General features: G+C 43.5%; 2 protein-coding genes across 4 annotated transcripts in view; one reads left to right on the top strand and one right to left on the bottom strand.

The window, feature by feature from the left end:
- mbc (dedicator of cytokinesis protein myoblast city) overlaps nt 1–9,153 on the top strand; it is a 107,943-nt gene extending 98,790 nt beyond the window's left edge. For 2 of the 3 annotated variants that reach the window (XM_050190917.3, XM_050190916.3), the window contains exons 42-43: nt 932–1,161; nt 7,655–9,153. In XM_050190917.3, coding sequence (XP_050046874.1) covers nt 932–1,161; nt 7,655–7,810 — 386 coding nt within the window. In that variant the 3' untranslated portion in view covers nt 7,811–9,153. The remainder of the gene's footprint in view (nt 1–931; nt 1,162–7,654) is intronic. The other variant, XM_050190918.3, reaches the window with a different exon arrangement.
- A 1,078-nt stretch (nt 9,154–10,231) lies between these two features.
- Nucleotides 10,232–16,106, bottom strand: LOC126543800 (D-ribitol-5-phosphate cytidylyltransferase-like). The gene is made up of 2 exons (XM_050190926.3): nt 15,345–16,106; nt 10,232–15,252 (listed from the first exon to the last, which is right to left on the bottom strand). Exons 1-2 carry the CDS (start codon nt 15,693–15,695, stop codon nt 14,890–14,892), a joined length of 714 nt encoding a protein of 237 aa, XP_050046883.1. The 5' UTR covers nt 15,696–16,106; the 3' UTR covers nt 10,232–14,889.
- Nucleotides 16,107–26,507: the final 10,401 nt, after the last annotated feature.

Below are 26,507 nucleotides of genomic sequence, written 5' to 3'. Positions count from 1 at the left end.
TCTTGCGCAGTGAATCCGAGAGACCTGTAGATACCCATGGGCAACGTGGTGCATCATGCTTCTTGAAAGAAAATTCATCTTTTGTGCAACCTTTAATCACATTTGTAATTGTGAAGGAAACCTTGCGAAACGCTAGTTCCGGATCAGAAAAGGATAGAATGTTAAAAAAAGTCGGTGCACTCTATTTTCTTAACGGAATCGGACAGATTGAATTTGGTCCTGTGTAATAGTTTTTTGGAAGGACTGTTAGGTAAATCAAAATAAAGAAATATTGGGTAATGATCTGTAACATCTACATATAGAATTCCTGTATGTGGGCGTATATTGAGATTGGAAAGTATGTTATTGATTAAGGATATAGAACTTTGCGTTAAACATCGAGTTTGGGGCATTAATGAATGCTTCAAAGCCGAAACCCACAAAGCAGCCAGTGAAGTCTAAAATTTTGTCAAATAAATTAATGTTAAAATCACCTAAAATAAGCACATTCTTGTTTTATCATGAAAATTTCTCGAACGTTGCTGATATTCCTGCTGAAAATTCTGTAATTGATGAATATGATGAGCAGTAAACCCTGCCAATGATTGTTATTTTCCCTGTAATGTGTGAAAGAAGTTTTCTGTTTCGAGCCATATGGATTCACATTTGGAGACATTGATACCTAAATCAGCACGTCTTTTGTAAGATAAAGATGGTGATATGAGCATAGAAACACCTCCATGTGGGCTATCAGCGTGGTGACAGTATTCTGACACGTATTGTTGAAAAGAATACAATGTTTCATCCCCAGCCGAAATCCAAGCTTAGGTTACGCAAATTAGTTTAAAATGATGATCAGTGCTACGTAGTAATACATTAATACTTAATAATTAATACTTGGCTTCATACTTTGTCTCTAGCTGTTTTTAATGCAGTGCTGTCTGTAATGCAGCAGCTGGAGGGGCAACTACACCAAGCTTGGCTACTGCGACGAGCTTCCCCATGTTTCCAGCCAGCTCAAGTGTGCCCACTTGCTCACCAGAACCTCCCCCCGAGGTTGACAGGCCACCGCCTCTCCCTCAGAAGCAGGCATATGCTGATTACACCAACGTGACGGAGGATACACCTGCATTGCCAGCGCGCAAGCCCTCCCTCAGCATTCCTGGCATGACAAAGAATCGAGTGAGTAAAAATTAATTACAGTGAAACCTCGTTAAACTGTAGTTGGCCGGAGCTCGAAAAAAGTATGTACTAGACGGTAGTATTGCTTAACCGAAATAACATGAGATCACTCACTCACCTGTCAAAAACAGAACTTGGAGAGAGTGCGATGAAAGGGAAAAAAAACATGCAGTATTTATTCACTTCGCGGGACAAAAGTGTTATTTTAATTTGATGCCACGGCGGCCTAGCAGCGACGACAGCGGCCTCAAATTTACTGAAGCTGCGAGCCAGCTTTTCAGCCAGCCCACTCTTCTTGGCAAACACTGGCATGGCAGATTCCTCGTTGGCATTGCGTGTTCTCCATGCACGCGGGCGGTTGCGCTGCAGAAGTCGCGGGGGGCTTTTTCATTGCGAGGTGCTGTTCTCGTCGCGACGATTGCATTCATAAGGCTGACGTAACGCGCAGCTTCTGCCACTGTCGGGCCTGAATCGGCCGTGCTGTCGCTTTCCATGTCGTCCTCATCGCTGTCGCTAATCGACACTTCGGCAACAACAGAGGTAACGATGGCGACAAGTCAAACCTCGTAGCCGACGTCTCTTTGTGGTCAGAACAGTGCTGCCGAGCAACTTCTTCGCATTCCAAATGCCACACACTGTAGTCAAAAGTAGATCCCTGTCGCGTGCCAGCGCCAACTTCTTCGTGTCACGTTCGATAGCACGAACGATGTTGAGCACCCGGTGTCTTTTTTATCCGAGCTTCGGCATGATGTGAGTCCATGTTTGCACGACGCCACAACGCTTTCTGGCACGGCGCCGAAATGATGTTGATGTGGCTTCACGTGTAAATGCACAGGGCGCCTGGAGGCCGTCATTCTGATCTCTGAGGCTTGTTGTTCTGTCGGGCTGCCCGATGGAGACGACGCACCACCGTGTTTGCGTGACGAAAAGTGAAAACACTACTTGTTAACCAATACATACGCAATAAGCTGGTACGGTTTATGCACATACAAAACACAATATGTTCAATGGCCGCTGAGTCGGGGATTTGACTTTACTACTTTTAAAACGAAACTACTGTTCAAGCGGGTACGGTTTAACAAGGTGTTACTGTATAATGGCAGCAGTCATTTATTATGGCACTGAGCAACACTGGGCAATCAATAGAAAGCTTTAGCCGAGTTGCTTACTTTTATTTATTTTGTTTATTTATTTACACAATACTGCAGGCAGCAATGCTGCCCAAGCAGCAGAGGGTTTACAAGAGATGCTTTATCAACATATTTTCAAATGAAACATAAGAAGTGCATTCAACAACACATTCAGGTAAATGATTCCATTCTTCGCTCATAAGTGGAAAAAATGATTTCTGAAAGATTTCAGTTCGAGCAAAGTATGACTGAACTACTTTAGAATGAAAAATATGCGACGAACTTTGTGGAGCATGGGTAATATATGTGGCATTTGCTAAACCTGTTTGATTATGAAACAACGAGTAAAAAAATTTCAACCTGGCATTTTACGGCGCACGTGGAGCGGATCAAGTCCAAGTTTGCCTAACATGCCAGAAACTGATGAAGATGTTTTGTAATCGGAGCAAATAAACCGTGCAGCCAGGCGCTGAATTCGTTCAAGTTTGTCAATTTCCTTATTAATGAACGGGTCCCACACTATGGAAGCATACTCTAGGACTGGGCGTACGAGGGAACGATAAGCCTGCAGCTTGACAGATGAAGGGGACTTCTTTAGCTTTCTACGTAGAAAGCAAAGTTTTTTTAAAGCTTTGTTGCATATGTTGTTTATATGGGTGTCCCACTTGAGGTTACTGTTGTTACGCCTAAATATTTAACAGAGGTAATTGATTACAGGGGAATGAATGACACAATCATCAGCAAACAATTTGACCTTGACATTAGGATCCAAATTTTTAGCAATATCATTTACATAGATAAGAAACAGCAGGGGTCCCAACACTGACCCCTGTGGTACACCGGATAAAACAGGCAGGCTATTATAATAGATTTCATACCATCGATTTCCACAAACTGATCACGATTCGCTAAATAAGCTTGAATCCAATGTACTATATTTTCTGGTAACCCAAGTGATTTAAGAATTTCAATTAGATTTGCATGTGGCACACGGTCAAATCCCTTTGACAAGTCTAGGAATATAGCGTCAATCTGCAGGCGGTCATCAATAGCACTGGCAAAGTCATGTACAATGGATAACAATTGAGTTGAGGTTGAAAACTTTCTACGAAAGCCATGCTGAAAATCAACAAAAATTTTATTCACTTCCAAGTGGTTAGATATGTGATTAGCGATAATATGCTCCAAGAGCTTACAACACGTGCTTATGAGGGAAATAGGTCTATAATTGTTAGGAATAAGTTTATCACCTGATTTAGACATCGGTATTACTTTGGCCGTGAGCCAGTCTTTCGACACTGAGCTCTGTTTAAGAGATGCATTAAAGATAATGTATAGGAATTCAGAAGTTAGTTTGGAGTAGCGTTGAAGAAAGTTGTTAGGCAAACCATCGGCTCCAGGTGATTTTTTTACGTCAATGTCAAGCAACATAGTAAGAATTCCTTCACGACTAATTGAAATGTCAGGAAGTGATTGGGATGTAGATAGCGTATATAACTTATCATGGGCGCTGAGAACTGAAGGTCGAGTGAATGCTTTATAAAATGTGTCATTTAATTAATTGACGATATCATTAAGATTAGAACTTACGCTGTTGTTTATTCTTAGCTGCTGAACACTACGATTAGAGTCAGACAGGAAACGCCAAAACTTGTCTGGGGAGCTTTTTAGGAATGTAATCATAGTCTGATTATGAAATTTGTCACGGGCATTGCGAAGCTTGATGAGTAAAGCATCCCTTAAAGAGCAGAATTCAGTACTCTGAGCTAGCTTATACTTGTGTTTGCACTTTATTCTACGTTTGAGATGGATGATTTCACGAGTGATCCATGGATTATGACGTTTAGTTTTCTTTCTATGCGTCGGTACGAATTTATCAATACAATACTTAACAACAGAGTTAAACTTGTCCCAGAGAAGCGTGACGTCATCATCGCGTTTGAATTCATCGAGGGAAAGGTGTAAGCAATCCAATACGGATTCGTCATCAGCCGATGAAAAGTCTAGAAAGGACTGTGTGATAGGTGTAACTTGGACGCTTTTTTGTATTTCTGAGTCCACATGTACAAGTTTGTGGTCAGCTATACCTTCAATTAAGACAACAGTAGGATTTTCCGACAAGCCTTTGATAAAAACAAGATCAAGAATTGATTGGGTGAGTTCTGTGACACGTGTGGGATGTAGTACAACCTGTTTAAGATCATGAAAGAACATAGAATCAAGGAGAATGTGTGCACTGTCAGCATCATGAGAGCCAGAGATTTATAACTGTTCCCAATCAACGCTAGGTAGATTGAAGTCACCGGCCATCAGAAATTTATGATTAGGTCGGAGCATGCGCTCTAGGTAGACGGCAAGGGATTCCATGAATGACACTGGGCTTTTGGAAGGCCTGTACACGACACCGACTAAAATAGAAAAATCTCGATATTTAACGTCACACCAAATGCTTTCATGCTGTGGTATGTTTGGAAGCTGGACACAACTTATCTCCCTTTTTGCGATCAAGGCAACGCCCCCTCCTCGCCCAGTGCGGTCTAATTGTTTTGTGGGATGGGGGAATTATTTCGGAGTCATTTATCTCCGGTGTCAACCAAGTTTCTGTGACTGCCAAAATGTGTGGGTCATAGAGGATGAGGATATCTTCTAATTGGCTTGACTTGTTGGCAAGACTTCTTGCATTAAGCAAGATAAAACGGAGCGTCTCTGTTTGCAATCAAGGACCAGTTCTAGGGAAATTAGTGTGAGGTAGCATAACTGGCTGCGAGGTGGCCTCATCCCAAACGTAAACGCTATCATCTACCCGAAGTCGCTCATAGTCGAGAGAAACTTTATGGCCTTTAGCTTTAAACTGTTTGCCATGTTGCCATAGTTTAGAACGTTTCTTTAAAGTAGCCACACAAAAGTTGTGGCTAACAGAAATAGTTGAGCCTTTCAGTTTGAATGAATTGTGTAGGACGCACAATTTCTCATTGTAATCAAAGAAGTTCATTATGACTGGTCTATGTTTATCAGGCCATTTTTTTTCCTATTCTATGCACCCTTTCTACGGTACTGACCGATAATCCCAGCTTTACACGGATTAGGTCTTCAGTAATTGCGTGCTTTAAAGTGCTCGGACTCTCATGATCAGATTCAGGAAGGCCAAAAACAACTAAATTGCGGCGCTGACTTCTGTCTTCAAAATCGTCCAATTTCTTTTGTTGCACATTGATCACCTTTTTAAGAGAAGCAACTTCAGATTGCAATTGGCTGATTGCTTCGGTATGCTGAGCAAGCACTTTTAGCGTATCATTTAATTCATTGAAACGGGTGCTCATAGATTTTTCGAGATCGGAATGCAATGTAGCTAGGTTATTAATAGATGCTTGTAAGGATGAGGACATATCAGAAAGAAGAAGCTTAATCTCATCCCTAGAAAGTCCGGGATTTTGCTCAGTATCACCAGCAAGCAACAGCAAAAGCACACTCCATGCATCATCAAGTAAAGAAAGGCACTGTTGAGGGCACGGCAGGATGATAATACACCTATCATCACTACGAAAGCAACGACAGGAATAATAAGGACGAATCTGTACAAAGAACATAAGGCGGTTCATGGCTGCATCTGCGATGGTCTCGCCGTGCCCTCTGAAGGTGTGCTTGAGTTGCCCAGGTATTTGTACTGTCAGTGGTGGCGCTGAAGGTCGGGGCTGATGAGCAGATTGCGTGACCAAGCCTCGGTTGATATCGGCAGCCATGTGGTCGACAAGAATTCCGTCATCAAGACTGCAAGATGAGTTGACTGATGGTGCGCACAGGATTGAAGTGGTCAGCGTGACCTGTACAAAGAACATAAGGCGGTTCATGGCTGCATCTGCGATGGTCTTGCCGTGCCCTCTGAAGGTGTGCTTGAGTTGCCCGGGTATTTGTACTGTCAGTGGTGGCGCTGAAGGTCGGGGCTGATGAGCAGATTGCGTGACCAAGCCTCGGTTGATATCGGCAGCCACGTGGTCGACAAGAATTCCGTCATCAAGACTGCAAGATGAGTTGACTGATGGTGCGCACAGGATTGAAGTGGTCAGCGTGACCTGTACAAAGAACATAACGCGGTTCATGGCTGCATCTGCGATGGTCTCGCCGTGCGCTCTCTACAGTCCACTCTGCTCACATTTCCCCCACTCGGGCACTGTAAAGAACTGTTGATTTCACATTTTTCATAAGTGCGTCCACGGAGATGCAAGCAACATGGCGCAAGCATAGCTGCAAAATGACAAAGAAGCCAAGTGAACACACTGTCACACTTTGCTCAATCAGCTCTAATGCAGAGCAATGGCAGTGTTCAGTCTTCCACTGCTGGCAGGAGCACTGTACGCACATGTGCTTAGCATTCCCGCCGAATGGCTTTGTGCAAATTGTAAGGATGCACCGACCGGGATGAAGTGCACTGTAAACACTAAGCTAAAATGTTATAAAATTGTTTGTCATCAACTTCAGCTCTGTAGTTAGCGAAATACAGCTGCATATGAAAATATATTTTCATTTGCAAGCAAGGTGTTCTAATGATCGCACTATGGCAGTTCCGTTGAAGTAATGGATTATACAGCTCATTCCTGGAGGAAAGGTTCACAAGAGCAAGGAGTTGCCTGCAGTGCAATTATAAGCTACGACTGCTGAATGACAGCATCAGAATGTGGAAGTGCCCATATACAATCAAGATTCAGAAACCCTTTTGAACAGCGTCTGGCTCACTTAACAGTGCAGCTGAAGCTCAATGTTTGTCAGGCAGTTAGATGTCTCATTGTGCAACATTCATGCTCTCTCACTGTGCAACCAAATTTTGCTATATTTTTATAGTCAGATTTCACATTGTCATCATTCAACCACATTTCATGCTCTCTAGTGCAACTGGAATTTGCGCCCTCATGACTTCTGCCATTACTACACGTCGTTTGTGTCTTGTGCACAAACTGTTGCATATTTTATGATCCTAAATAAATTGTTGTTAATTCCTGAACTAAGCATAGTTTAGGTATCACAAATTTGCATGTGTTTCATTCATACTAAAGGGCATGCAAAGTGCAAAGACATGAGAAGCAATAGAGAACACCAGTACGTCAGCACCCAGGGCGTATTTCTTGTCCTAGCACGTTACTGCATGTCCTTCACTGTGAAGCATTACTCTCCAAGAGCTAAAGTTGGGGCTAGTTGGTTGTGAGTGTTGAGTGATTGCAGTGCACTACTGTGAAATAAGACAGACACAAAGAAAGGACGAAGGCAACGCCGGACAAGCGTTTGTCATTTAAAATATCTCTCATAACACGAAGTTGCATTGGGTGTTCATGCATGTAAACAATATCTTGTCACACTTGTCTTTATTTCAGCCACAGCCCCCTCTCCCTGCCAAGGAAGGTAGTAAGGAGGGAACACCAGTATTGCCGAAAAAACCTGAACGGCCACCAACAAACCGAAATTTGAGTTTTCCCCAGGAGGTCGCCAAGAAGATGAGCAGGACTGCATCAGAGGCCACAGAGGGTTGATTTTTCTTTTCGATTTTGAGGGAGGAAGTGCAGGAAGGAATTGAAAAGTGGATGCACTTATGACATGCTTGTTTCAAAGCTGTCATGGCAGACGTATCAAGTGTCATTGTTCATTGAGTATCAAGTGTCATTGTTCATTGATGTGCTATGTAAACAAGGTTTTTACATATTTGTTTGCAATGGCAAGACTACATTATTAAGCATTTTAGCGAAGTCCAGAGGCTTAATTTTAGGCAACATAGATTCTAGTGCAGAGGCGTCACTAGGAGGATGCAACCCACTCGAGGTGCCAGACTTTGGCAGGGGCAGCGTGCGCAATGATGTGCTGCAAAGACCAAGTGTTACTACAAATGGCAACACTCAGATCGCCAATGTGCCAAGCTGTCACCTTGCATGCTGCAAATCTTAGTGATGCCTCTGTTTTAGCGACTTACTGTGCTGAATTGTGTTCAAGAAAGTTGCTGCTAAACTACATTTTATATCAAAGATTGCATGGCATAAACTGTGTTTATAAAACCAGCTGTATGAATGAATACTAGCTTTGATCTCTGTATGTGCCAAGCTTGATCAACCTTTGTGTCTGAATACCCTGTGGGTGCTTGGCCACTGCTTTGTGTTATTGTGTCCCCGTGCCGTTTTTGTCATGGTGCCTGCCACAGCTGCATATTTGCTCAAGATGTGAGATCATGCTTTGCTGTCCTATATAAAGTGTAGTCATACTTACTGTGCATACACCATTTTAAGGCATCCTTGACTCTACACTTAATGAAAAAGGACATGTGTTAACTGTTGAATGGCATTATTGTACCAATAATTTCTGATGAATTCAGATTGTTTTGATGCTACCAGTTGCTGCATCTCATTACAATCTTAAGTGTGGGTCACCTGTATATATTCGTAGGTGCAGAGCTTGCTGGCATGAGTGCAACAGTATGTAAGAACACAATTCAGAACTTAGATGTTGTGATGGCATGTTTTCTTAAAAGAGTTTTAAATATACACAAGTACCTTATAGTTTACAGTCTTAGTGTGTTTTGCATGTTTATACCTGTGAACTAAAGTGAACCTTATATGGGGTCATATGCCTGTGTACACAAGTAGCTTTGTCTGTAGAAATGAGTAACATTGACCTGTCAGGCTATTGTGCACATTTTTAACTATAACTTTACACATTTGTGCAAGCCCTTAAGAGCTTTATTTGTGCATAGATATTCTATTGTATCCCAGGCTTGCAATTTGTACAGGAGGAGCCTGCTTGACGTCATTGTCTTGTCATTGTGCATTTCTGTATTATGTGCTCCTTCAAATGCAATACTAGTATTAAATCTATATTGTGAATTGTCTGCTGTTGTGTTTTGTGGCCTGGTGGGGTGCCATGAGGAATATACAAACATTCCGTAAAAGCACATGTTGGTAAGGATCATTTAAAGGGCCCTGAAGCAATTTTTGTTAAAAAACCTTTGATTGCAGAATTCTCAGGCATTATTCAAGGAATATTTGATTGCAAGGATTCTTTGAAATGGTGCAAGTTCAGAGGGCTACAGCTTTTTGAAGCAATACAGATACAGCAAAGCTGATTAGTTAACCTTCTCTTCTATGCTTTTCCTGGCCCTGTCTTGAATTCAGATGCATGCACTTTGAGGATGTGAGCCTATGTTGGAGCACCAAGTCTTAACATGTCTTCGAACGATGAAAAAAAAAAAATTAACGATACCCAGCTCCACTTTCTGACATCCTCTCGTGCACACCAAACAATTTTGATCAATAGAACCCTCGCCACAGTTGCGCATTGCAAGGTGAAAAAATATGAATACAATTTGGGACAGATTTGATGGAGAAGCATGTTAAAATATAACTAGGAAATCAAATCAGAATTGTATAAAAGAAAAATGTAGGCTAAAGTTAGTCTTGCACTGAAAAGCTTTTCATACACCTTTACGGGGATGACATTCTTTAAGCTTTGTTTTGTAGGGGCCCTGCAATGTAGATTGAGCTCGTAGTTTTTATTCACTGTTAGCACAATATCAGCACTGCATGCAGCACCCATGCAGCACCCAACAAAATGCAAGAAAGCAATGTGCTGAAGATGGCTTTTCTGAAAAGCAAAGCAAAAGAATGTGTGATCATACTGTGAAGTCTGCATCTATAAAAGCAGACCTTTTGAATTGGAAATGTTTACTTTTAGAATGATGTGCTTACATGTCAATATACAAATGAAACATGTTGCAGTCGTTACGGAAGACATTAAATTTCAGCACAAACGAGGTTGTGACATCTATGAATAATTACATGCTGTTCTGTCCCAATTGAGGCTTTTAGTGAAAAAAAGAAAATTGTTGTAAAAAGCTAGAACAAATTCAGCATTAGTATCCTTATTTTTGTGCTTGACATGTTGTGAACACCAGCAACACGATGTCTGCCTTGTGCTCTTCTGCAAAGGGCAACTCCCAGCATTTTTTTAATCATGAGGTGATGATGACTGTATATCTATTTGATATACGACACATAGGAGCCAGAGCATGGGTGAAGAAAAACAATGCAACGAGACATACAGAACTGAAATAATGAGACCAATACAATAGCAAACAATTATTACATTGTAACAAGAAGTGTTCAAGCTTACGACAGAAACAACTTTCAAATGCCGTTCCTATCGAAAGTGGTGGCAATAGATTCCACTCATGCACCGTTCGTAGAAAAAAAAAAAAACATTCGAAAACATTATTCATGCAACGAAACTTGTGAATGTTTATTTCTGTCATCTCACAACTGTGACTGAACTGTAAATAATAGATTTTTTAATTCTGCGGCCTTATATGCCAAAACCATGATTTCATTATGGGCACGCTGTAGTGGGGTGCTCTTGATTCATTTTGACTACCAGGGGATCTTTAACATGCCCCCAATGCACAAAACATGGTCGTTTTTGCATTTCGCCTCTATTGAAATGCGGCCACCACAGCCGGGATTTGGCCCTGCAACCTTGTGCTTAGTAGCGCAACGCCATAGCCGCTAAGCCACTGCAGCAGGTATGATCAATATTTAGCCCAACCCTACCACGTATTGAGTTATGCAAAAATGTTATTCATTTTGCTTTGCTCTTAGTTGACAGGTCTTGCAATCATGAATGTTTATACAATCTCGACACAGATTCTCTATTGTAGAAATTGCAAATAAAGTGTAAAGCTTTTCTTTGGATACTCTAAATGATCAACAAGAACCTGTGAATTAGAGCGAGTCCCAAACAATACGCGATACTCAAGTATTGGTCAAATCAACTATTCATAAGCCAAAAGCTTGGCTTCAGGGGTTGTAACAGTAGCATAGTTCAATGCAGTGACCACAGCTTACGAGAGGCTTTTGCTTTAATATTAATGTGCTCCAGTTATAAGCGACTGTGATACCTAGATATCAATGCGTTAGCATTTTTAGGGTGCTTGACGCACATTCCCCGCCTGCCTGGGTCACTGGGTAGTTCCAATAGTTAGCACATCGAACCAACCATTGGACCAACATGTATCGCTAAGTATGTGGCAATGTACATACGTGCGACTCTCCAAGGAAACTTTCACGCTGACAGGGGTCACTCTGGTGCGGGACTAGGTAGGTACCGTCTTCAAGGAAACTGGTCCCGACTTGGAGCACTGGGTATGTACCACTCGCTCTGTGCGGGTCTTCAATTAACCTCTCTGATGCCAAGTTGGGTGACTAGCCATGTGCCACTGGGAATGTGCCGCTCTACAATGACGAAAAAGGTCCCTCAAATTACTCCAATGTTGAGCGAAATCGAACCCACATCACAAGGGTTCCTCAAGGACAGCAACGCGACGCATTAGCATGCTGCCCCACAAATGCAGTGGGTATGTGCTGCTTTTCGTTGAACGCCTTTCATGTCGACACTTTAGCAAGCTGTGCCAAGCACTGGTTATGGCAGCTCTTCAATGAACCTCTTGCCAACTTGGGTCACTGAGTATGTGCCGCTAAGCATGCAGCAAGTGAGGGAACAAATCTCGTAGTTCACGGACAAAGTCACACCACGCTTCTTGTCTCGGAGGCCAAGCACTGGCTTTTTGACAGTGCGGCTAGATGGCGCAGTGTGTCGACAAAGAAGTGCGAGAGAGGAGCCCAGTTGCCTCATGACGTGTTTCTCAGCATTCACATGCACTGACACGCCATGCATTTCAGAGGTCACATAGAGGCTTGGAGGCATCATTACTAGATGGCACCAACTGTTCTTAAAAAAGCACGAATGAGTAGCGCCGCTTCAGTACATGCCCCATACATAACTAATTTCAACAGTGGCAATACATTATGTGGCTATAGTGATTTAATGCTAAACGCATTACCATCGACAGTCATGATGAGATAGATGCTGTTGCAATTTTATAATTACCGAACTGCTCATAAAGCTGTTGAGTCAATTTATGGTACCATCACATCAACTGAAGGGTGCTATGTAATTATACTTGATGATCTTTACAGCAAATCTCGGCAAGCAGAATGCAATCATTGGCAGAAAATTGGCCCTGTGATTTGGGGTTTCTAAGCAAAGACTGTTTATGAAAAAAATGAAAAGAAACCCTGCACCTGCACCAAATGTTACAAATAGGAAGCCCGATGCACAAATATATTTACTACTATTTACATGGGGAAAAGTTGCATGGCAAAAAGCTAATCGCGCAGGCCAGTACAAAGGTCGCAGCTCCAGGAGACAGTCTATCACTTCACCTTCCTTTTGTGCGCACGGTCTTGTCCAAATGCACAGTAACAATATCAACAAGACATTGTGAGTGTACACAATTTCCATGTGGCATTTCACTTTCCCAATCAATATTGGGAAGATTACAATTGCCAGCCAAAATTATTCACATGGACTTTTTTTACTTCACTTTAACATGCTCGAATAAGATTTCCAATGTGATAAGACTAGTCTGGGGGACCTGTAAACATCACCTATAAAAACTGTTTGCAAACCAGAATGCACCGTTGCACAGGCCATTTTACAATCACAATTACTATGCTCAACAAAAGTACACAGAAGGTTATCTTTGAGAAGTAATGCAACCCCTCCTCCTCTAGAACTTCGGTTGCACTAGAACATGTTACAGCCACATGGAAAGACATCAAAATCAGATATCTCCAGATGCACCATGTTTCTGCTATAGCTTATATGTCCAGATCATATGCAAGCAAAACACTTTTGATTTCAGCCAACTTGTCAAAAACACCAAGTCTGCTAAGTGTAAAGGGGCATTATGCCAACAGTTAGATTTGACACCCATTTATTTGAGCTGCTGTTGAGATTATTCCAAAGTTTACCTATGAAAGGTCTGAAAAGGCAACCTTCAGGCCATATGTCGAGACATGCCAGCTTATCAAACTCAACTTCATGAAAGGAGTCGTAGTATCTGGAGGGCAACTTCGTGCAATTAAATGTCTTGTTCCCAAGTGCACCATAATAAGTGCTGAAAGCTCTCGCATGTAGTTGACAGATGCCATAGCAAAACAAAAAATGGCCACATTATATTTCTTGTTTAAATTTCTTGCGACTCTATCCTTTCAGTGTGCAAAATCATTTTTCTTCTTTTTTATCTCTCTCTCATAAAATAATTTGTATATACCAACAAGTTGAAACAAAAATCGAAACTATGCTGCATGGTGCTATTCTAGGTGAAATAGCAATGATGTCTCGGACATTACTGGCAGAGCTTTTGCATGCATAGTGTCTGTTAGAGCATGCTTTTATACTATGACCAGGTGTTATATGGCGGGAAAACAAGTCGCCATTTTGGTAAGTCCGTGGCACTTGGAGCTGTTCAGTTGCAGCAGCACTGATGTCTCGTGCTGCGACAGCAAGGAAGTTAGGTTGGTGCAGAGAGCTAGTGCACAGGTATTCACATGCAGTGGTGCTACTGTCAACGTTAAATAATGGGGCATTACCCAACTCCCGCACTCATGTCTAGGTGGCTTAGCATAGCAGTGATGCCTCTGCACATGAGGCAGAAGTTGGTGGGGCTCAACGAAGCAGAGGAAGTCCCTTGCATAGGATTACCAATAACCAATACTGAAGAAGCTGATGCATGCTATGCTGCTGCGACAGTAAGAGCAAATCGAAAGCATCGCACAGAACTTGTGTGTCATCAAGCCTTGCCCGACAGGTGCATTAAGTGAGAGTTTGGGATTGATTTGGGTATCAACAAGGTGTGAAGAGGTAGTCCAAAGGGCATGGTTGTTGAGATACTGCTATGTAGGCATGGGGGAGAGGAGGCATGGCACTGAAACGTGAGTAGCATGATGTGTTACTCGACTCCGGGCTGCCAGGAGTCTGTCACATTCTTTGCTCGGAGTGCAATAGTGCCACTTTAGACAAAGAGTGAATAGATCAGAAACATGCAAGTTCAAAATTGATTTGAAAGAAAATTCTACACAGCATGTAATTGGGCACATATGGCGAGGATGCAAAGCAGAGCATGCAGTAAATGTTACTATGACACATATGAACCTAAAAAAATGGTTTCTTGGTTTTAATATGCCTCATAAATCGTCGCATAAAAATCCCTCCTAAAATGGAAAGGTTGGTCCACATTGAACAGTGCTAAAACATGTCAAAACCCTTGCAGAAGTGCTCTATGCATGTTTGATTAGACTGAGTGCATCTTAGCATAGCTATGCTTTTGAAACACTGCTTTCAAAATTTACTGTTCCCCCGTTTCACATCTCAACACTGCACTATATGGCATGCACTCCACACAGGTATGGCATGTATATATTGCACTATGTATGAAGATTAAAACATAACAGTATAATTATGAAACGAGTGAGTTGCTAGAAATTTCTCAGTTACGATACTTTCAACTTGACAAAATTTGGGATCCTGAAATGTTAATGTGATAGAGCAGAATACTGTACCATTAAAGAATAAAATGACCATGTTGATGTCCAATGCAATCCTGTCAAATGATTTCTTTTGCAACCGCATCTCTACAGTAACTTAGCATTTGTGAGCATTAAGAACATCATAACAAATTACATCACATCATCAATTCAAAAAATAAGATCACAAACATGACGTTTCGTATTTAAGGTAAGGTGCTCTGTGCACCCTGGAGCATTCCAGCTGCAGCATACAAATCTTTTCGGTATGTAACTTTAAACAGTTCATCAGCTCCTGGAACTAGCTTGGGTGCTACTCCACAGTGTTTATGCAAAAGTGCAAGGCACTCTGTGCCGTTGGTGTAATCCTCTTCTGTGCACCTTTGATAAGCTTTTAGCAATAGGTGGTACTGAAATGCTTGCGGAGTCTCACTCGCAACGTATCTGGACCGATCTAGCGACTCCTCGAGGAATCCTTTGCTGTCAATCTTCAGCACTGTTGACACAAGAGGTACAACAGGCCCTGCACCACCGTGGAGCTTTGCTTCCCGCACAACTTCCTCCAAAACCTGCAGGCAAACCAAATGAAAGCATTTTTAGTATCCATTAATGTGGAGCCTTAGACTAGTCACCGCATTTCAGTAAGTGTAAATGTTCTTACGAGTCTTGGAACGATGGGCCGAACGGCGTCGTGAATAATCACGATGTCCGGCGGATCTTGCTCAAGGTGCTTCATGCCGTTCATTATTGACCTATGCCTCGTCGTTCCACCAGGCACAAGTGCAACCTTTTCCAGCACACCAGCGGTCTTTAAAGCGCTGACTACTAATGAATGCTTGTCTGGAGGATAGACGACCACGATATCCGATATCCAACTGTATTGCAGAAATGCGCTTATTGTGTGACAGATCACAGGTTTTCCTTGGACCTCACAGAATTGTTTAGCCACTTTCATCTTCATCCTTTCGCCTGTACCGGCTGCTGGCAAAATTACACTTACAACGCTGTCCATCCTGAGCAACCCCCTCAGCCGACAAGCAATTCACGAAAGTATGTACAGTTCGAAAAGACTTAAATTAATACGACCACGGCATTTAATTGGGCAGCAAATTGTAAATTGTGCTTATTCACCCAAGCAAGTTAGGTGCATTCAAGACTGCCGGACCTTTCCTAACGGCGCCAGCAGCACCGGCAAAGCGGACAGACCGAATGCGCCAATTAAGTTAGTTGCAGTTGTTCCAAGGTCATTGGGTGTTCTGTCGCAGAAACATATATTTCTCTGTGATTCTTTGGCCAACTAGGCTGATGAGAGAAGCCTATGGGCCGCACTGCCTTGTTACTTGCTAGAACCACAGAATACACAACTTCCGAAACCATGAAATGTCAGAAATGTCATGAAAACAGCCAGATGACTTTGACTTCGGATGGTTCTGTCTTCGCACGTTTTGCTTACGTTGGAACATAATGGTGTCCAACGCTTTCGAGTTTATTTGTGTGTTGTCCCATAAAATGCTAATAGCAAGTTGTTTTTGCTCAAAGAATAATTCACTGAAAGCCATATATTTAAAAGAACTAATTATCAAGATACTTGAGCCTGTGCTTGAGTTGTGCTTGTTTCGGTTCCCGCCCCTTCCGTTCAAAGAGTGTACTAGACAATGGTTGAAAGTTGGTTCTTTATTCTATGAAAAACAGTGCGTGAATCCATCAGACCGGTATGTTCCGGTACCACACAAATAGACATCCTTCACTGATATGAAGTCCCGCGGGGATAGCGGCAAGGGCAGGCTAGGGATGGTACGTCCACCATACGGTCAACGTTTAATTGTCACAGTACCACTTCCACAGGTGCCACTCCTAAAGTTATAGCGTTTCCACCCTTATCCCAACGAAATGAATCACCACAGAGAAGCTATCGACGCATTGTGCAGAATTTACGAAAAGCTTGGGTGCGATCTCAGCTAGAACACTGCACGGCCCGGGCTTACCCGAAAGCCGGGTACGGCCTACGGGCTGGTGGTGCCGGTCTCGGGCCTATCTTCGGGCTCGGCTCGCGCTCAGGTTTCACTCAAGCTAGCAATAGGCCCAACAGTGGTTTTTGTAACTTTGCGATACTGTGGACTCTAAAAATTGCCATCCGTATACACAAATGTAGGTCTGCGGCGCCAGGATGTTTTGACTGGAGGAGGGGGCGGGGCACCCACGACAAGTGAGTTCCTTCGGGCGGGGGGGGGGGGGGGGGGGAGGGGGGGAAATCGTCACTCCGGAGATGGAGAGCGCTGACTCCGCAGACTACATCATTATTTTCCGTGAACTGCCTAGTCATCTCTGCAATCAGGCGGTCCAAAACGGGTAGAAAAACTTTGAATGTTTCCTTTGAATATGGAGACTCTTCTTCAACGAGCCATCTTTTGCTCAATACATACTGTTCTAAATGCAGCCGAAGGCGCGTCATTATCTGCTTTTCTCTTTGGGACACCCCGTTCTCCTTAGAAATACTGCAGGTTTGCGCCCAGACAATGTCAAATGCGTTCGCAAATTCCTCATTTCGGAGAATTCGTCAATGACTGTGCACGCCATGAGGCATGCCTGACTAATATTGCAGAAACTAGAAGTTATTTGCTCCAGCAGACCCCTGGATTCCGTCGCCCGTCTGCTGTTTGTAGTGATGACTTCGGCGAGATATACAAGGATAGCAGGAAAGCTTTTCATTGCCGCTATGCAAACCGCTATCTGGCAGGCCCATCGTGCACTGCTGAGACACTGCAGCTCTATCACTGGCAAAGACAATCTTTTCTGCACATCTATGTACAGAGAGCGAACTGCAGATGCACTCAGGAAAACATATAGAGGCATTCTAAAAGAGAGAAAAAATCTCACCGGTTTTATAACCTTGCAGACATCCACGATGACTAGGATGAGGCAGTGGTTCATGCAGTGGACGTACACTGCCTGCAGCACTCCCTACCTGAACAGCGCCTGGACTAGATACCGCTCATGACACTCGCACCATCATCATTATGTTTGAGCAATGCACAGCTGAGCATCAATGACGCAGCGATTCAACGTTTCCCTTACGTAACCCAGGACCTTGCATCTAAGTGCTCGGCGTTGCGGAATCAAAGAAACCGCTCAAAGACAGCCCCACTGACGTAGTACCTTACTACAACTGATAACTGTTCCGTCTTGCTTAGGTCCTTCGTTTCACCAACAATAAGTGTAAAGATGATGATGATGAAAAACTTTATTTATCCCTCTTTAAAGGGAAGGGGGCAATGGAATAGAGGGGGGGGGGAGGAACTACTTGAAGTAGGCCTCCTTTATCCTCTCAGCCCACTCCAGGATGGCCTCCTGAAGTTCGGGCCTGGAGCTACGCAAGGCAGCCTCCCACTGCTCCTCACTAGATATTAATTGCTTGAGGAAAGGGGGAAGGGGGTGCTTAGGGCACCCCCACATGATGTGGTTTAAGTCTGCTCTGGGAGAGACACAGAATTTACAAGAGGGAGAAAGGTAAATGGCGGGATGAATGCGGTGGAGGAGGTAAGGGGACGGAAAGGTGCGAGTCTGCAGCTGTCGCCACAGAACTTCACACCTACGCGGGGATTTGCCCATGAGTGGCGGAAAGGTTAAGCGGTCTAATCGGTAGTGTGTGCAGATTTCGTGGTAAGTAATAAGTCGATCCCGCGCTGTAAACGGCGCCTCCTCCGTGGCGAGGTCCGACGCATCTGATGCCTGAGCCCGGACTGTAAATCCTCGGGCACTGGCATGAGCCGCCTCGTTTCCGGCAAGGCCCGCATGCGCGGGAGTCCAGATTAATGCCACAGTTTGATTGAAAGGATGAGCCAAGAGGAGAGAAAAAGCTGGCTTAGAGACCCTACCCGCTCCGAAGTTATGTATGGCTGCTTTGGAGTCACTAACGATAACTGATGAATTTGGAATTGTGAGGGCCAGGGCTATGGCCGCTTCCTCCGCCTCCTCCGAGGAAGAGCCAGGAATGGAGGCGGCCGCAGCGACCTGCCCGTGAGAGTTAATGACTGATATTGCGTAATGATTTCTGTTCGCATATTCGGCGGCATCAACATAGAGCACGTCTTTAGAGGTGGAGAATTGTTTTTGGAGAGCCTTTGCTCGCTGCCTCCTGCGCTGTTTGTGATGCACAGGGTGCATGTTTTTAGGAAGTGGGGGGATGCAGAGGTTCTCGTGTATGTGATGTGGAATGGTGTATTTAGTCTTGATGATGGGTGCCGGAGTGATAGAAAGAGTTTGTAGAATGTGTCGACCTGTTGCGGTGTTAGACAGTCTGCTATATTGGGATGTGAGGTGGGCTTCTGTGAGTTCAGAAAGTGTGTTGAAAGTTCCAGTAAGCATTAGCCTTTCAGTGGGGGTACGTATGGGGACCCCGAGAGCGAATTTATATATTTTGCGTAAAAGAGTGTCGATCTTATCTGATTCTGATTTAAGGAAATGTAGATATGGTGTTGCGAATGTAATTTTACTGATAACGAAGGCCTGAATCAAGCGGAGAAGTTCGGCCTCCTTTAGTCCGCCATGTTTATTGGAGACTCGCCCTAGAAGACGCAGGGTGTGATCGACTGTGGTCTGGAGTGTATGTAGGGTATATGTGTTGAGCCGGTTGCTTTGAATGTGTAAACCGAGCACCCGGAGCCTGTCCACTCTAGTAACGGGGATGTGGTTTAGGATTACCTCTATGCTAGACATGTGTTTTCCGGCCCCGCGGTGGGATGGCAGAAGTAGCAGCTCGGATTTTTGAGGGGAGCATGTGAGATTCATAGCCCCGGCATGAGCCACGACGGCGTCTGTTGCGGCCTGTAGAGTGTCTTGAATCTCTCCGTCGGAGCCGCCAGTCGTCCAAAGAGTGATGTCATCGGCGTAGAGTGAAAACTTGAGATCGGGAATTGAGATCGGGAAGTGTAAAGAACTTCATCTGTTCTTTTATACTTGATAATGTGATGTGGCTGAGAATTTCTTGCATCGAATGATGAACGTACTTCACGTTCGCTGCTCCACCATTCAGTTTCTTTCGGACAATATCGTCATATTTGCCAGGCAAGTTCAAGAACTCAACGAAGTTCCCCTTGTTTTCACTTGTGGCACTTCGATCATGGACCCTCTGAGCGATTCCCTGAACGGTAGTGAATCGCAAAATATTTGCCACTATTGCTATATAGAGAGGCGGTTTTTCTGCACCTCCCTGGAGTCCGCGTCGCTGAGATGTGTTGCAACTGACTTGCTCTGTCCTCCCGACTTGATCTGCGTGTAGGAAACCCACGATGTCTGGCAAGTCTTACGCGCGAGTGAGTTTTCGTGCTTTCTGAAACCAGCATCTTTTTCCAGGGCTTTTTTCCAGCTGTCACTGTACCCACCTTTGACAAATGCAGATTTCTCATTGGCACCAGTAGAAAACATTCTGTAAGGGTAACAGAAAGCTGCGTCAACCTGCGCGCTGAACTCCAACCAAGGAAGTCTTAAATTTTGAAATCTCCAACTGCTCTGCATGGTTGACATCCACATCCCAGGCGGTGAATTCGGTTGCAGAATCAGGTTCATCCCTTGATGCACACGATGCGGAAAGCTCGTGGGACTCACTGTCCATTTGCACCGACGAGGACGTACAAGCGTCGTCAGAAGTGATGTTGTACATCTATAGTCTCTTCAAGCGGAATCAAAACGGAGCGCTAAGAAGGATTTTCTTGTACTTGGAGCGTCTCCGAATCTCCCATCTCCGAATCCGAATCTCCGCTTGCTTGCTGTCGAAAAAAAGTAGGCAATGGACCTTTTCTGCGACATCCTGAAGCAACCCAAAGGTCCTGTGGCGTCGACCACACGTTGGAACCTCATCCGGAGGCGAGACGGTCTGGTGTTTCCTCCTGCGACACGAGCACTGCTTGCGAGCGAGCAAACGAACTGGCTGAAATAGTTGGTGCCACCACTACAGTGAACTAGAAGGCTAGAAGGGGGTCAGTAGTGCAATGAGCGGAACGGCTGCGCCGCATCGCGAATGGTGCGCCCAGGGGCGATCGTAGCTGCGGCGCTGTCGTCGCTCACTACTGAAGCTCCTGTTACGTCTCAATATGGCGAAGAACATTTCTTAGACGTTTACCACAGGCAAGTCACCCCATTCATCACCCGCCCATGAATAAGACAACGCAGCGTTGACGCCCACCGGTGACGGATCAAGAAAAGACCCTCTACTTGAGAATGCAAGCTCTGAACTAATGGACGAAAGAGGCCGAAGTCGACGGCTACCGAAGAACAACGCCGACCTTAGATTCCCAGGTTGCTATACGGTCACATATTTCATACCATTAGCAGAACGGCGTGAAATCCTGGGCGGGATATTGCGACCGATTCGACGTTTGTGATTGGCCGCGATACAGTCATCAGATTCCCAAGTCTAGTCGTCTAAGGAAGTCGAGGGGATAAAAAGCGGAAACCTTTCGTTCAGAGGGGCTGACGTGTCCTGATGAATTTGGCAGCAGCAGTTGCGGCGGCATGCCCAGCTTCTAAGACAACTCTTCTTGCCAACAGGTTGATCAGTGGCCTGGGTTCCTGCTCGTCCTTGGTTCCTGCGGCCACCGTGGGTTAATTTCCCCGTGCGCTTGCACTCATTGCGAGTACTTCCAAGCATCTGTCCCATGTACTGCCTGCTGCGTCTGCACGGACTGCACGTGACTTCAACGAGGACCATATAAGGACGCACACAACGGCACTGACTCGATTTGGCAGCAGCAGTTGCGGCGGCATGTCCTCCTTCTAGGACAATTCTTCTTTCCAACAGGTTGGTTGATTACTTCTGTACACTATATCAAAGTTTATTCTGCCGCAACTGCTGTCCAAACTTCTTGTTCCACTTTTCGTAGTGTATATATTCCGCTATGCCTATAGTACAGAGTAACTGGCGAAAAAAATTGCATCTCTTCAGGCACTGCTCAATGAAAAGTTGGACACACTGATCGACGATTTAATTTCACGAATTAACACCAAGCTACAAAATTTAGTACTAGGTGAGCACGCTTCGCTTTGCGAAAGTGTTCAGTTCGTGAACGAAGAACTCGACACGATGAAACTAAAACAGGAATAACTAGTAACGTCAAACAAGGCGCTCTTGTCACGTAACGAAGCACCCGAAAGAAGAGTGGCTGATTTAGAGCAGTATTCGAGAATTAATAATGTGGAAGTTCACGGAATCCCTGCATCGCAGGGTGAAGATTGCGGAGTCATTCTGAAGCGAATTGGCGATGTTATCGAGTAGCCTGTCTTACCCGCTATTATCGACACGGCTCACAGTGTTGCCTCTAGGTCAAATGAGAAGAGCATCATTGCTCGCTTCTGCTCACGCGATAAAAAAAAACTGAGTTCATCAGGAAGGCGAGAAGGGCTACACTTCGCACTGACCACATTGGTTTCACTGCATGGTGGCACTGACATGCCGATCTATGTGAATGACTACTTGACCATTGACAACAAGGTGTTTTCGAAAGCGCTGGCACTCAAAAAGGAAAACTAGTAGAAATATTTATGGACAGAAAACTGCCAGATAAAAGCCCGCAAAACTGATGACAGCAGGGCCTCTCGCATTATCACTGAATCCGACCTTCGAATCTTCACGTGATTCACCGAAAATATTCTTTTTTATTTTTTCCCCTTTCTTTTTTCGTGGCCTTGCTCTCCCTCGGTGACGTAAAATCTCGTCTTACCGCAAATAAACGATCACTCATTCACTTCAATGCTCGTAGCCTTCGTAAGAACATAGATACAATTAATAACTTCATCACCTCACACTTGTCTTCACTTTAATCTGCATATCGGAGACTTGGCTTTCTGATGCCGACAACAACATGGGCGGTTTTCCATCTTATCAAGCAGAGTATTGTCATCGTTCAACTGATAGTCATCGTGGTGCCGCCATTTTTATTTCACAAGATGTCACCTACACGCGCAAATTTGATCTGGCAGTTGAAGGGAATTATTGTGAGTCAGTGCGGATAGAGGTCGACCGGTCATTCCTTAATCACAATAAAAAGAACTTGATTCTTGGTTGCATTTATCGCTCACCGTCACCTTCCCTCAACGATTTCTTGCTTTGTCTTGATGCCGTATTGTCAAAGCTAACTTCGGAAAATAAGGATGTACTGTTTGCTGGTGATGTTAATATTAACTTATTTGACACTGATGCTACGTCGTACACAACTTACACTGGTTTTACTGGATTTGGTTTTAAACCACTCATTGACTGTCCAACTAGAGTAGCCTCTCGTGGGAGTGGTATGCTCATTGATCGCGTGTTATGTAATATATCACCATTGCCTTGCCCCGGGGTTATTGATACTGACATAACCGAGCATTTTCCAATTTTTCTTACATTTAACAATGAAATACACGAGAACGATAATAGCTACTTTACTTCAGTATTTAGTGCAGATACCTTTGTTGAAGCCATCAGTAAAATTGATTGGTCGCCAATTAATTATGCTTGATCTCGAAGCAACACTAAACAATTCTTGCTCTTTATTTTTATTGGCCGTCTCGACTAACACATGCACTGTAATATGTGGGAAAAAATATAAAAATCCGCACAATCCATGGATGACGCATGGCCTTTTAGAAAGTTTAAGGAAGAAGGAAAACATGTACAAGGAAACTAATCGTCAGCACTTTAATACTGGACTGGCTAGACGCTATAGTAGGTACTGTAAATTACTGAGCGTCTTACTTAAACAGGCGAAAAAAGGTACTACGAAAATAAATTTGAGCAGAATAAGAATAACCCCAAAAATCAGTGGCAGTTACTGAACTCATTTCTTGACAAGTCATATGTTGATGCCTCTATAACCAAAATAAATTAGAATGGTCTCACCCTTTCTAAGCCCAACGAAATTGCTAATGCTTTGTTGGAATACTTTTATTCCGTTTACGCTAATAACGACCTACATGCGCAGTTGTATAATACTTCGACCCGTACGACATAATCATTCTTCTTGTTACCAGCTACACCAAATGAAGTGTGTTCCACGATTGCTAATCTTAAAGACACAGGGCCTGGCTTAGATAAAATTTGTTTCAGGAATTTAAAATTGGTGGCGCATTTAGTTTCCGACACGCTATGTAATATTATCAACCTTATGCTTAAACAAGGTGCATTCCCTTCATTTAAAAAAAAAAAACGCCAAGATTATTCCTGGTTTTAAAAAAGGCGGCAAACAAACAGTTAATAATTACCGACCAATTGCAATTCTTTCCTGCCTTAGTAAACTCATTGAGAAATTATTTGTCAAACATCTTAATAACTACTTAACAAAGTTTAAGTTGCTAAAAAACAACCAATCTGGTTTGCGCCCTGGAAGTTCCACTAATCTTGCTGTGCTGTCTCTAACTGATCACATAAAAAATGTATTGATTCGGGAAACTTAGTTGGATCTGTTTTTTTTAAGACTTCAGTAAAGCTTATGACATGGTTAACCATGAAGTCCTGTTAAATAAACTTGACTCTTATGGTATAACAGGTCCTGCGCTAACCTTCTTAAAAAATTATTACTTGATCGGCCATACACAGTACACGTAGCAAATACTTTCTCTGTAACAAAATGTATTAGCCAGGGTGTACCACATAGATCAGTTCTAGCTGCTTTGCTTTTCCTTCTATATATTAATGAGCTTGCGGATTCTCTTAACTCCTCCGACTACGTTCATTGCGTTTTATACGAAGATGACACAACCATATCCTCATCTGATAAATATATTGCTGCTTTTACTTAAAAGTTAAATATTGCATTCAGTAACATAATTACTTAGTTATTAATCCTTTAAGAACTAAATTTATGTTGTTTAAAAGTGCTCAGAGGCCCTTAACTTTTATTCCTTAACTAAAGCTTGGAATTCATTCAATTCCCGTTTGCAGCGATGTCACTTTTCTTGGCATATCATCTTGACCGTAACCTTACATTTCGCTGTCACTTCCAACATCTCAAGCAGAAGACTGCGTTTGTTATCCGAGCATTAATCAAAGCTCGCCCGTTTTTTTCTCGTGAGGCTCTGCTATAGCGTTGTATTAGGCTTTCATTTGTAGCCACATTAATTACGGCATTGTTTCATGGGGCAACACGTACGCTTGCCACTTATCAATTCAAAATATGCAAAATCAGTCAATACGCATTATCACTTCTAGGTCCATGCAATCCATGCCTCTGTGTTGCTTTGCTGTGCAATATTTTGTCTGTTAATAATTTGTTCCAGTTTAACGTACTCGTCTTATTCCACAACTAGCTTCATAATAACCTTACGTTTCCGTTCATTCCAGTTGGCCTTTTGCAGAATAAAAATATAACCGGATTTGCGGCTAACAATAATTTCTTGTTACCCGTGGTTCATACCACTTACGGTAAAAAACATCTGTGTTCGCTGCAATTTCTCTTTGGAATAAATTACCATTAACTATAAAACCCTGTACCTCTTTTGAAATCTTTAAAAATTACCTTAAGCATCATTTCCTCCGATAACTGTACTACGATCTGGCGGTGTACGTATCTTTGACTTCTGTCTCAAATGTCATTTCCTGTGTTTCATCCATGCTTTTTCCCGACTTTCTTTGATAACGTGCCTTTTCGTGTTCTTGATTTTAAATGAAATGTACAATAATGTATTTTATCTGTCGATGTTATTTGATTATAACGCTCATTTGCTGTCTGAGATGTCACCATCAATGTTATTATTAACCGAGGGTCCTGCTACAGTTCCTTCATTTTGGGACCCTCGTCTGTATATTTGCGATGTTGTAATCACTTTTTTTAACCAATAAATCTGAATCTGAATGTGATGTGAACTCAGACGTTTAATATGCTCCTACAGGGAGCAGGCTTCCTTACCTGGGACCCGCCGTGGTTGCTCAGTGGCTATGGTGTTGGGCTGCTGAGCACGAGGTCGCGGGATCGAATACCGGCCACGGCGGCTGCATTTCGATTGAGGCGAAGTGCGAAAACACCCCAGTACTTAGATTTAGGTGCACGTTAAAGAACCCCAGGGGGTCGAAATTTCCGGAGTCCTCCACTACGGCGTGCCTCATAATCAGAAAGTGGTTTTGGCACGTAAAACTTCATAATTTAATTTCCTTACCTGGAGCCAGTGTACATAATGTTAAAGCGACACTAAAGGCAAATATTAAGTCACGCTAAGGTGATAGATTGCTGCTCCATAATATCTAAGGCGTCAATATTATCGCCAGCAGAGCCTTAATAATCGAGAAATTGAGGTAAATGCAGGACATGATTAGAGACTCCCCTGGCACATTCAAATACATGCCCGATGACCGAAAGCACTCCTCAGTTAAATTCTGTCGCTAGTACTCAACCATTCGTTGCAAAAAAGCATCCTTGCATTGTATTGTCAAACGAAATAAAATGCTGCTTGTCCAGTCCTACTTCATCTTTAGAAAAAATAAATCATTGAAATTACCCTTCACAACGACGCGAGCGGTCGAAAGGGCAAGAGGCTCCGTGACCCCTCGCAAAAGCATTGCAGAAACTGTAGCGCTTACCTTTCTTCTGATACCTGCCGTGGTTGCTCAGTGGCTATGGTGTTCGGCTACTGAGCACGAGGTCGCGGGATGGAGTCCCGGCCATGGCGGCCGCCTTTTGATGGGGGCGAAAACATCCGTGTGCTTAGATTTAGGTTCACGTTAAAGAACCCCAGGTGGTCGAAATTTCCGGAGTCCTCCACTACGGCGTGCCTCATAATCAGAAAGTGGTCTTGGCACGCAGAACTCCAGTTTTTTTTTTTTTTACATTTCTGCTATAACGTGCAAGTCCAGAGT

The sequence above is a fragment of the Dermacentor andersoni genome, chromosome 1, assembly GCF_023375885.2.
Source record: "Dermacentor andersoni chromosome 1, qqDerAnde1_hic_scaffold, whole genome shotgun sequence".
In the NCBI taxonomy this organism is placed as follows: Eukaryota; Metazoa; Arthropoda; class Arachnida; order Ixodida; family Ixodidae; genus Dermacentor; species Dermacentor andersoni.
Note: the sequence above shows the minus strand (reverse complement) of the source record. Positions and strands in the feature narration are given on the sequence as shown.

Excerpts from the sequence above, each read along its gene's own strand:
- LOC126543800 (XM_050190926.3), bottom strand. The coding sequence starts at position 15,695 with ATGGACAGCGTTGTAAGTGTAATTTTGCCAGCAGCCGGTACAGGCGAA. Across the intron at positions 15,253-15,344 it reads GGCCCATCGTTCCAAGACTC|GTTTTGGAGGAAGTTGTGCG; the intron begins GTAAGAACATTT and ends GTTTGCCTGCAG.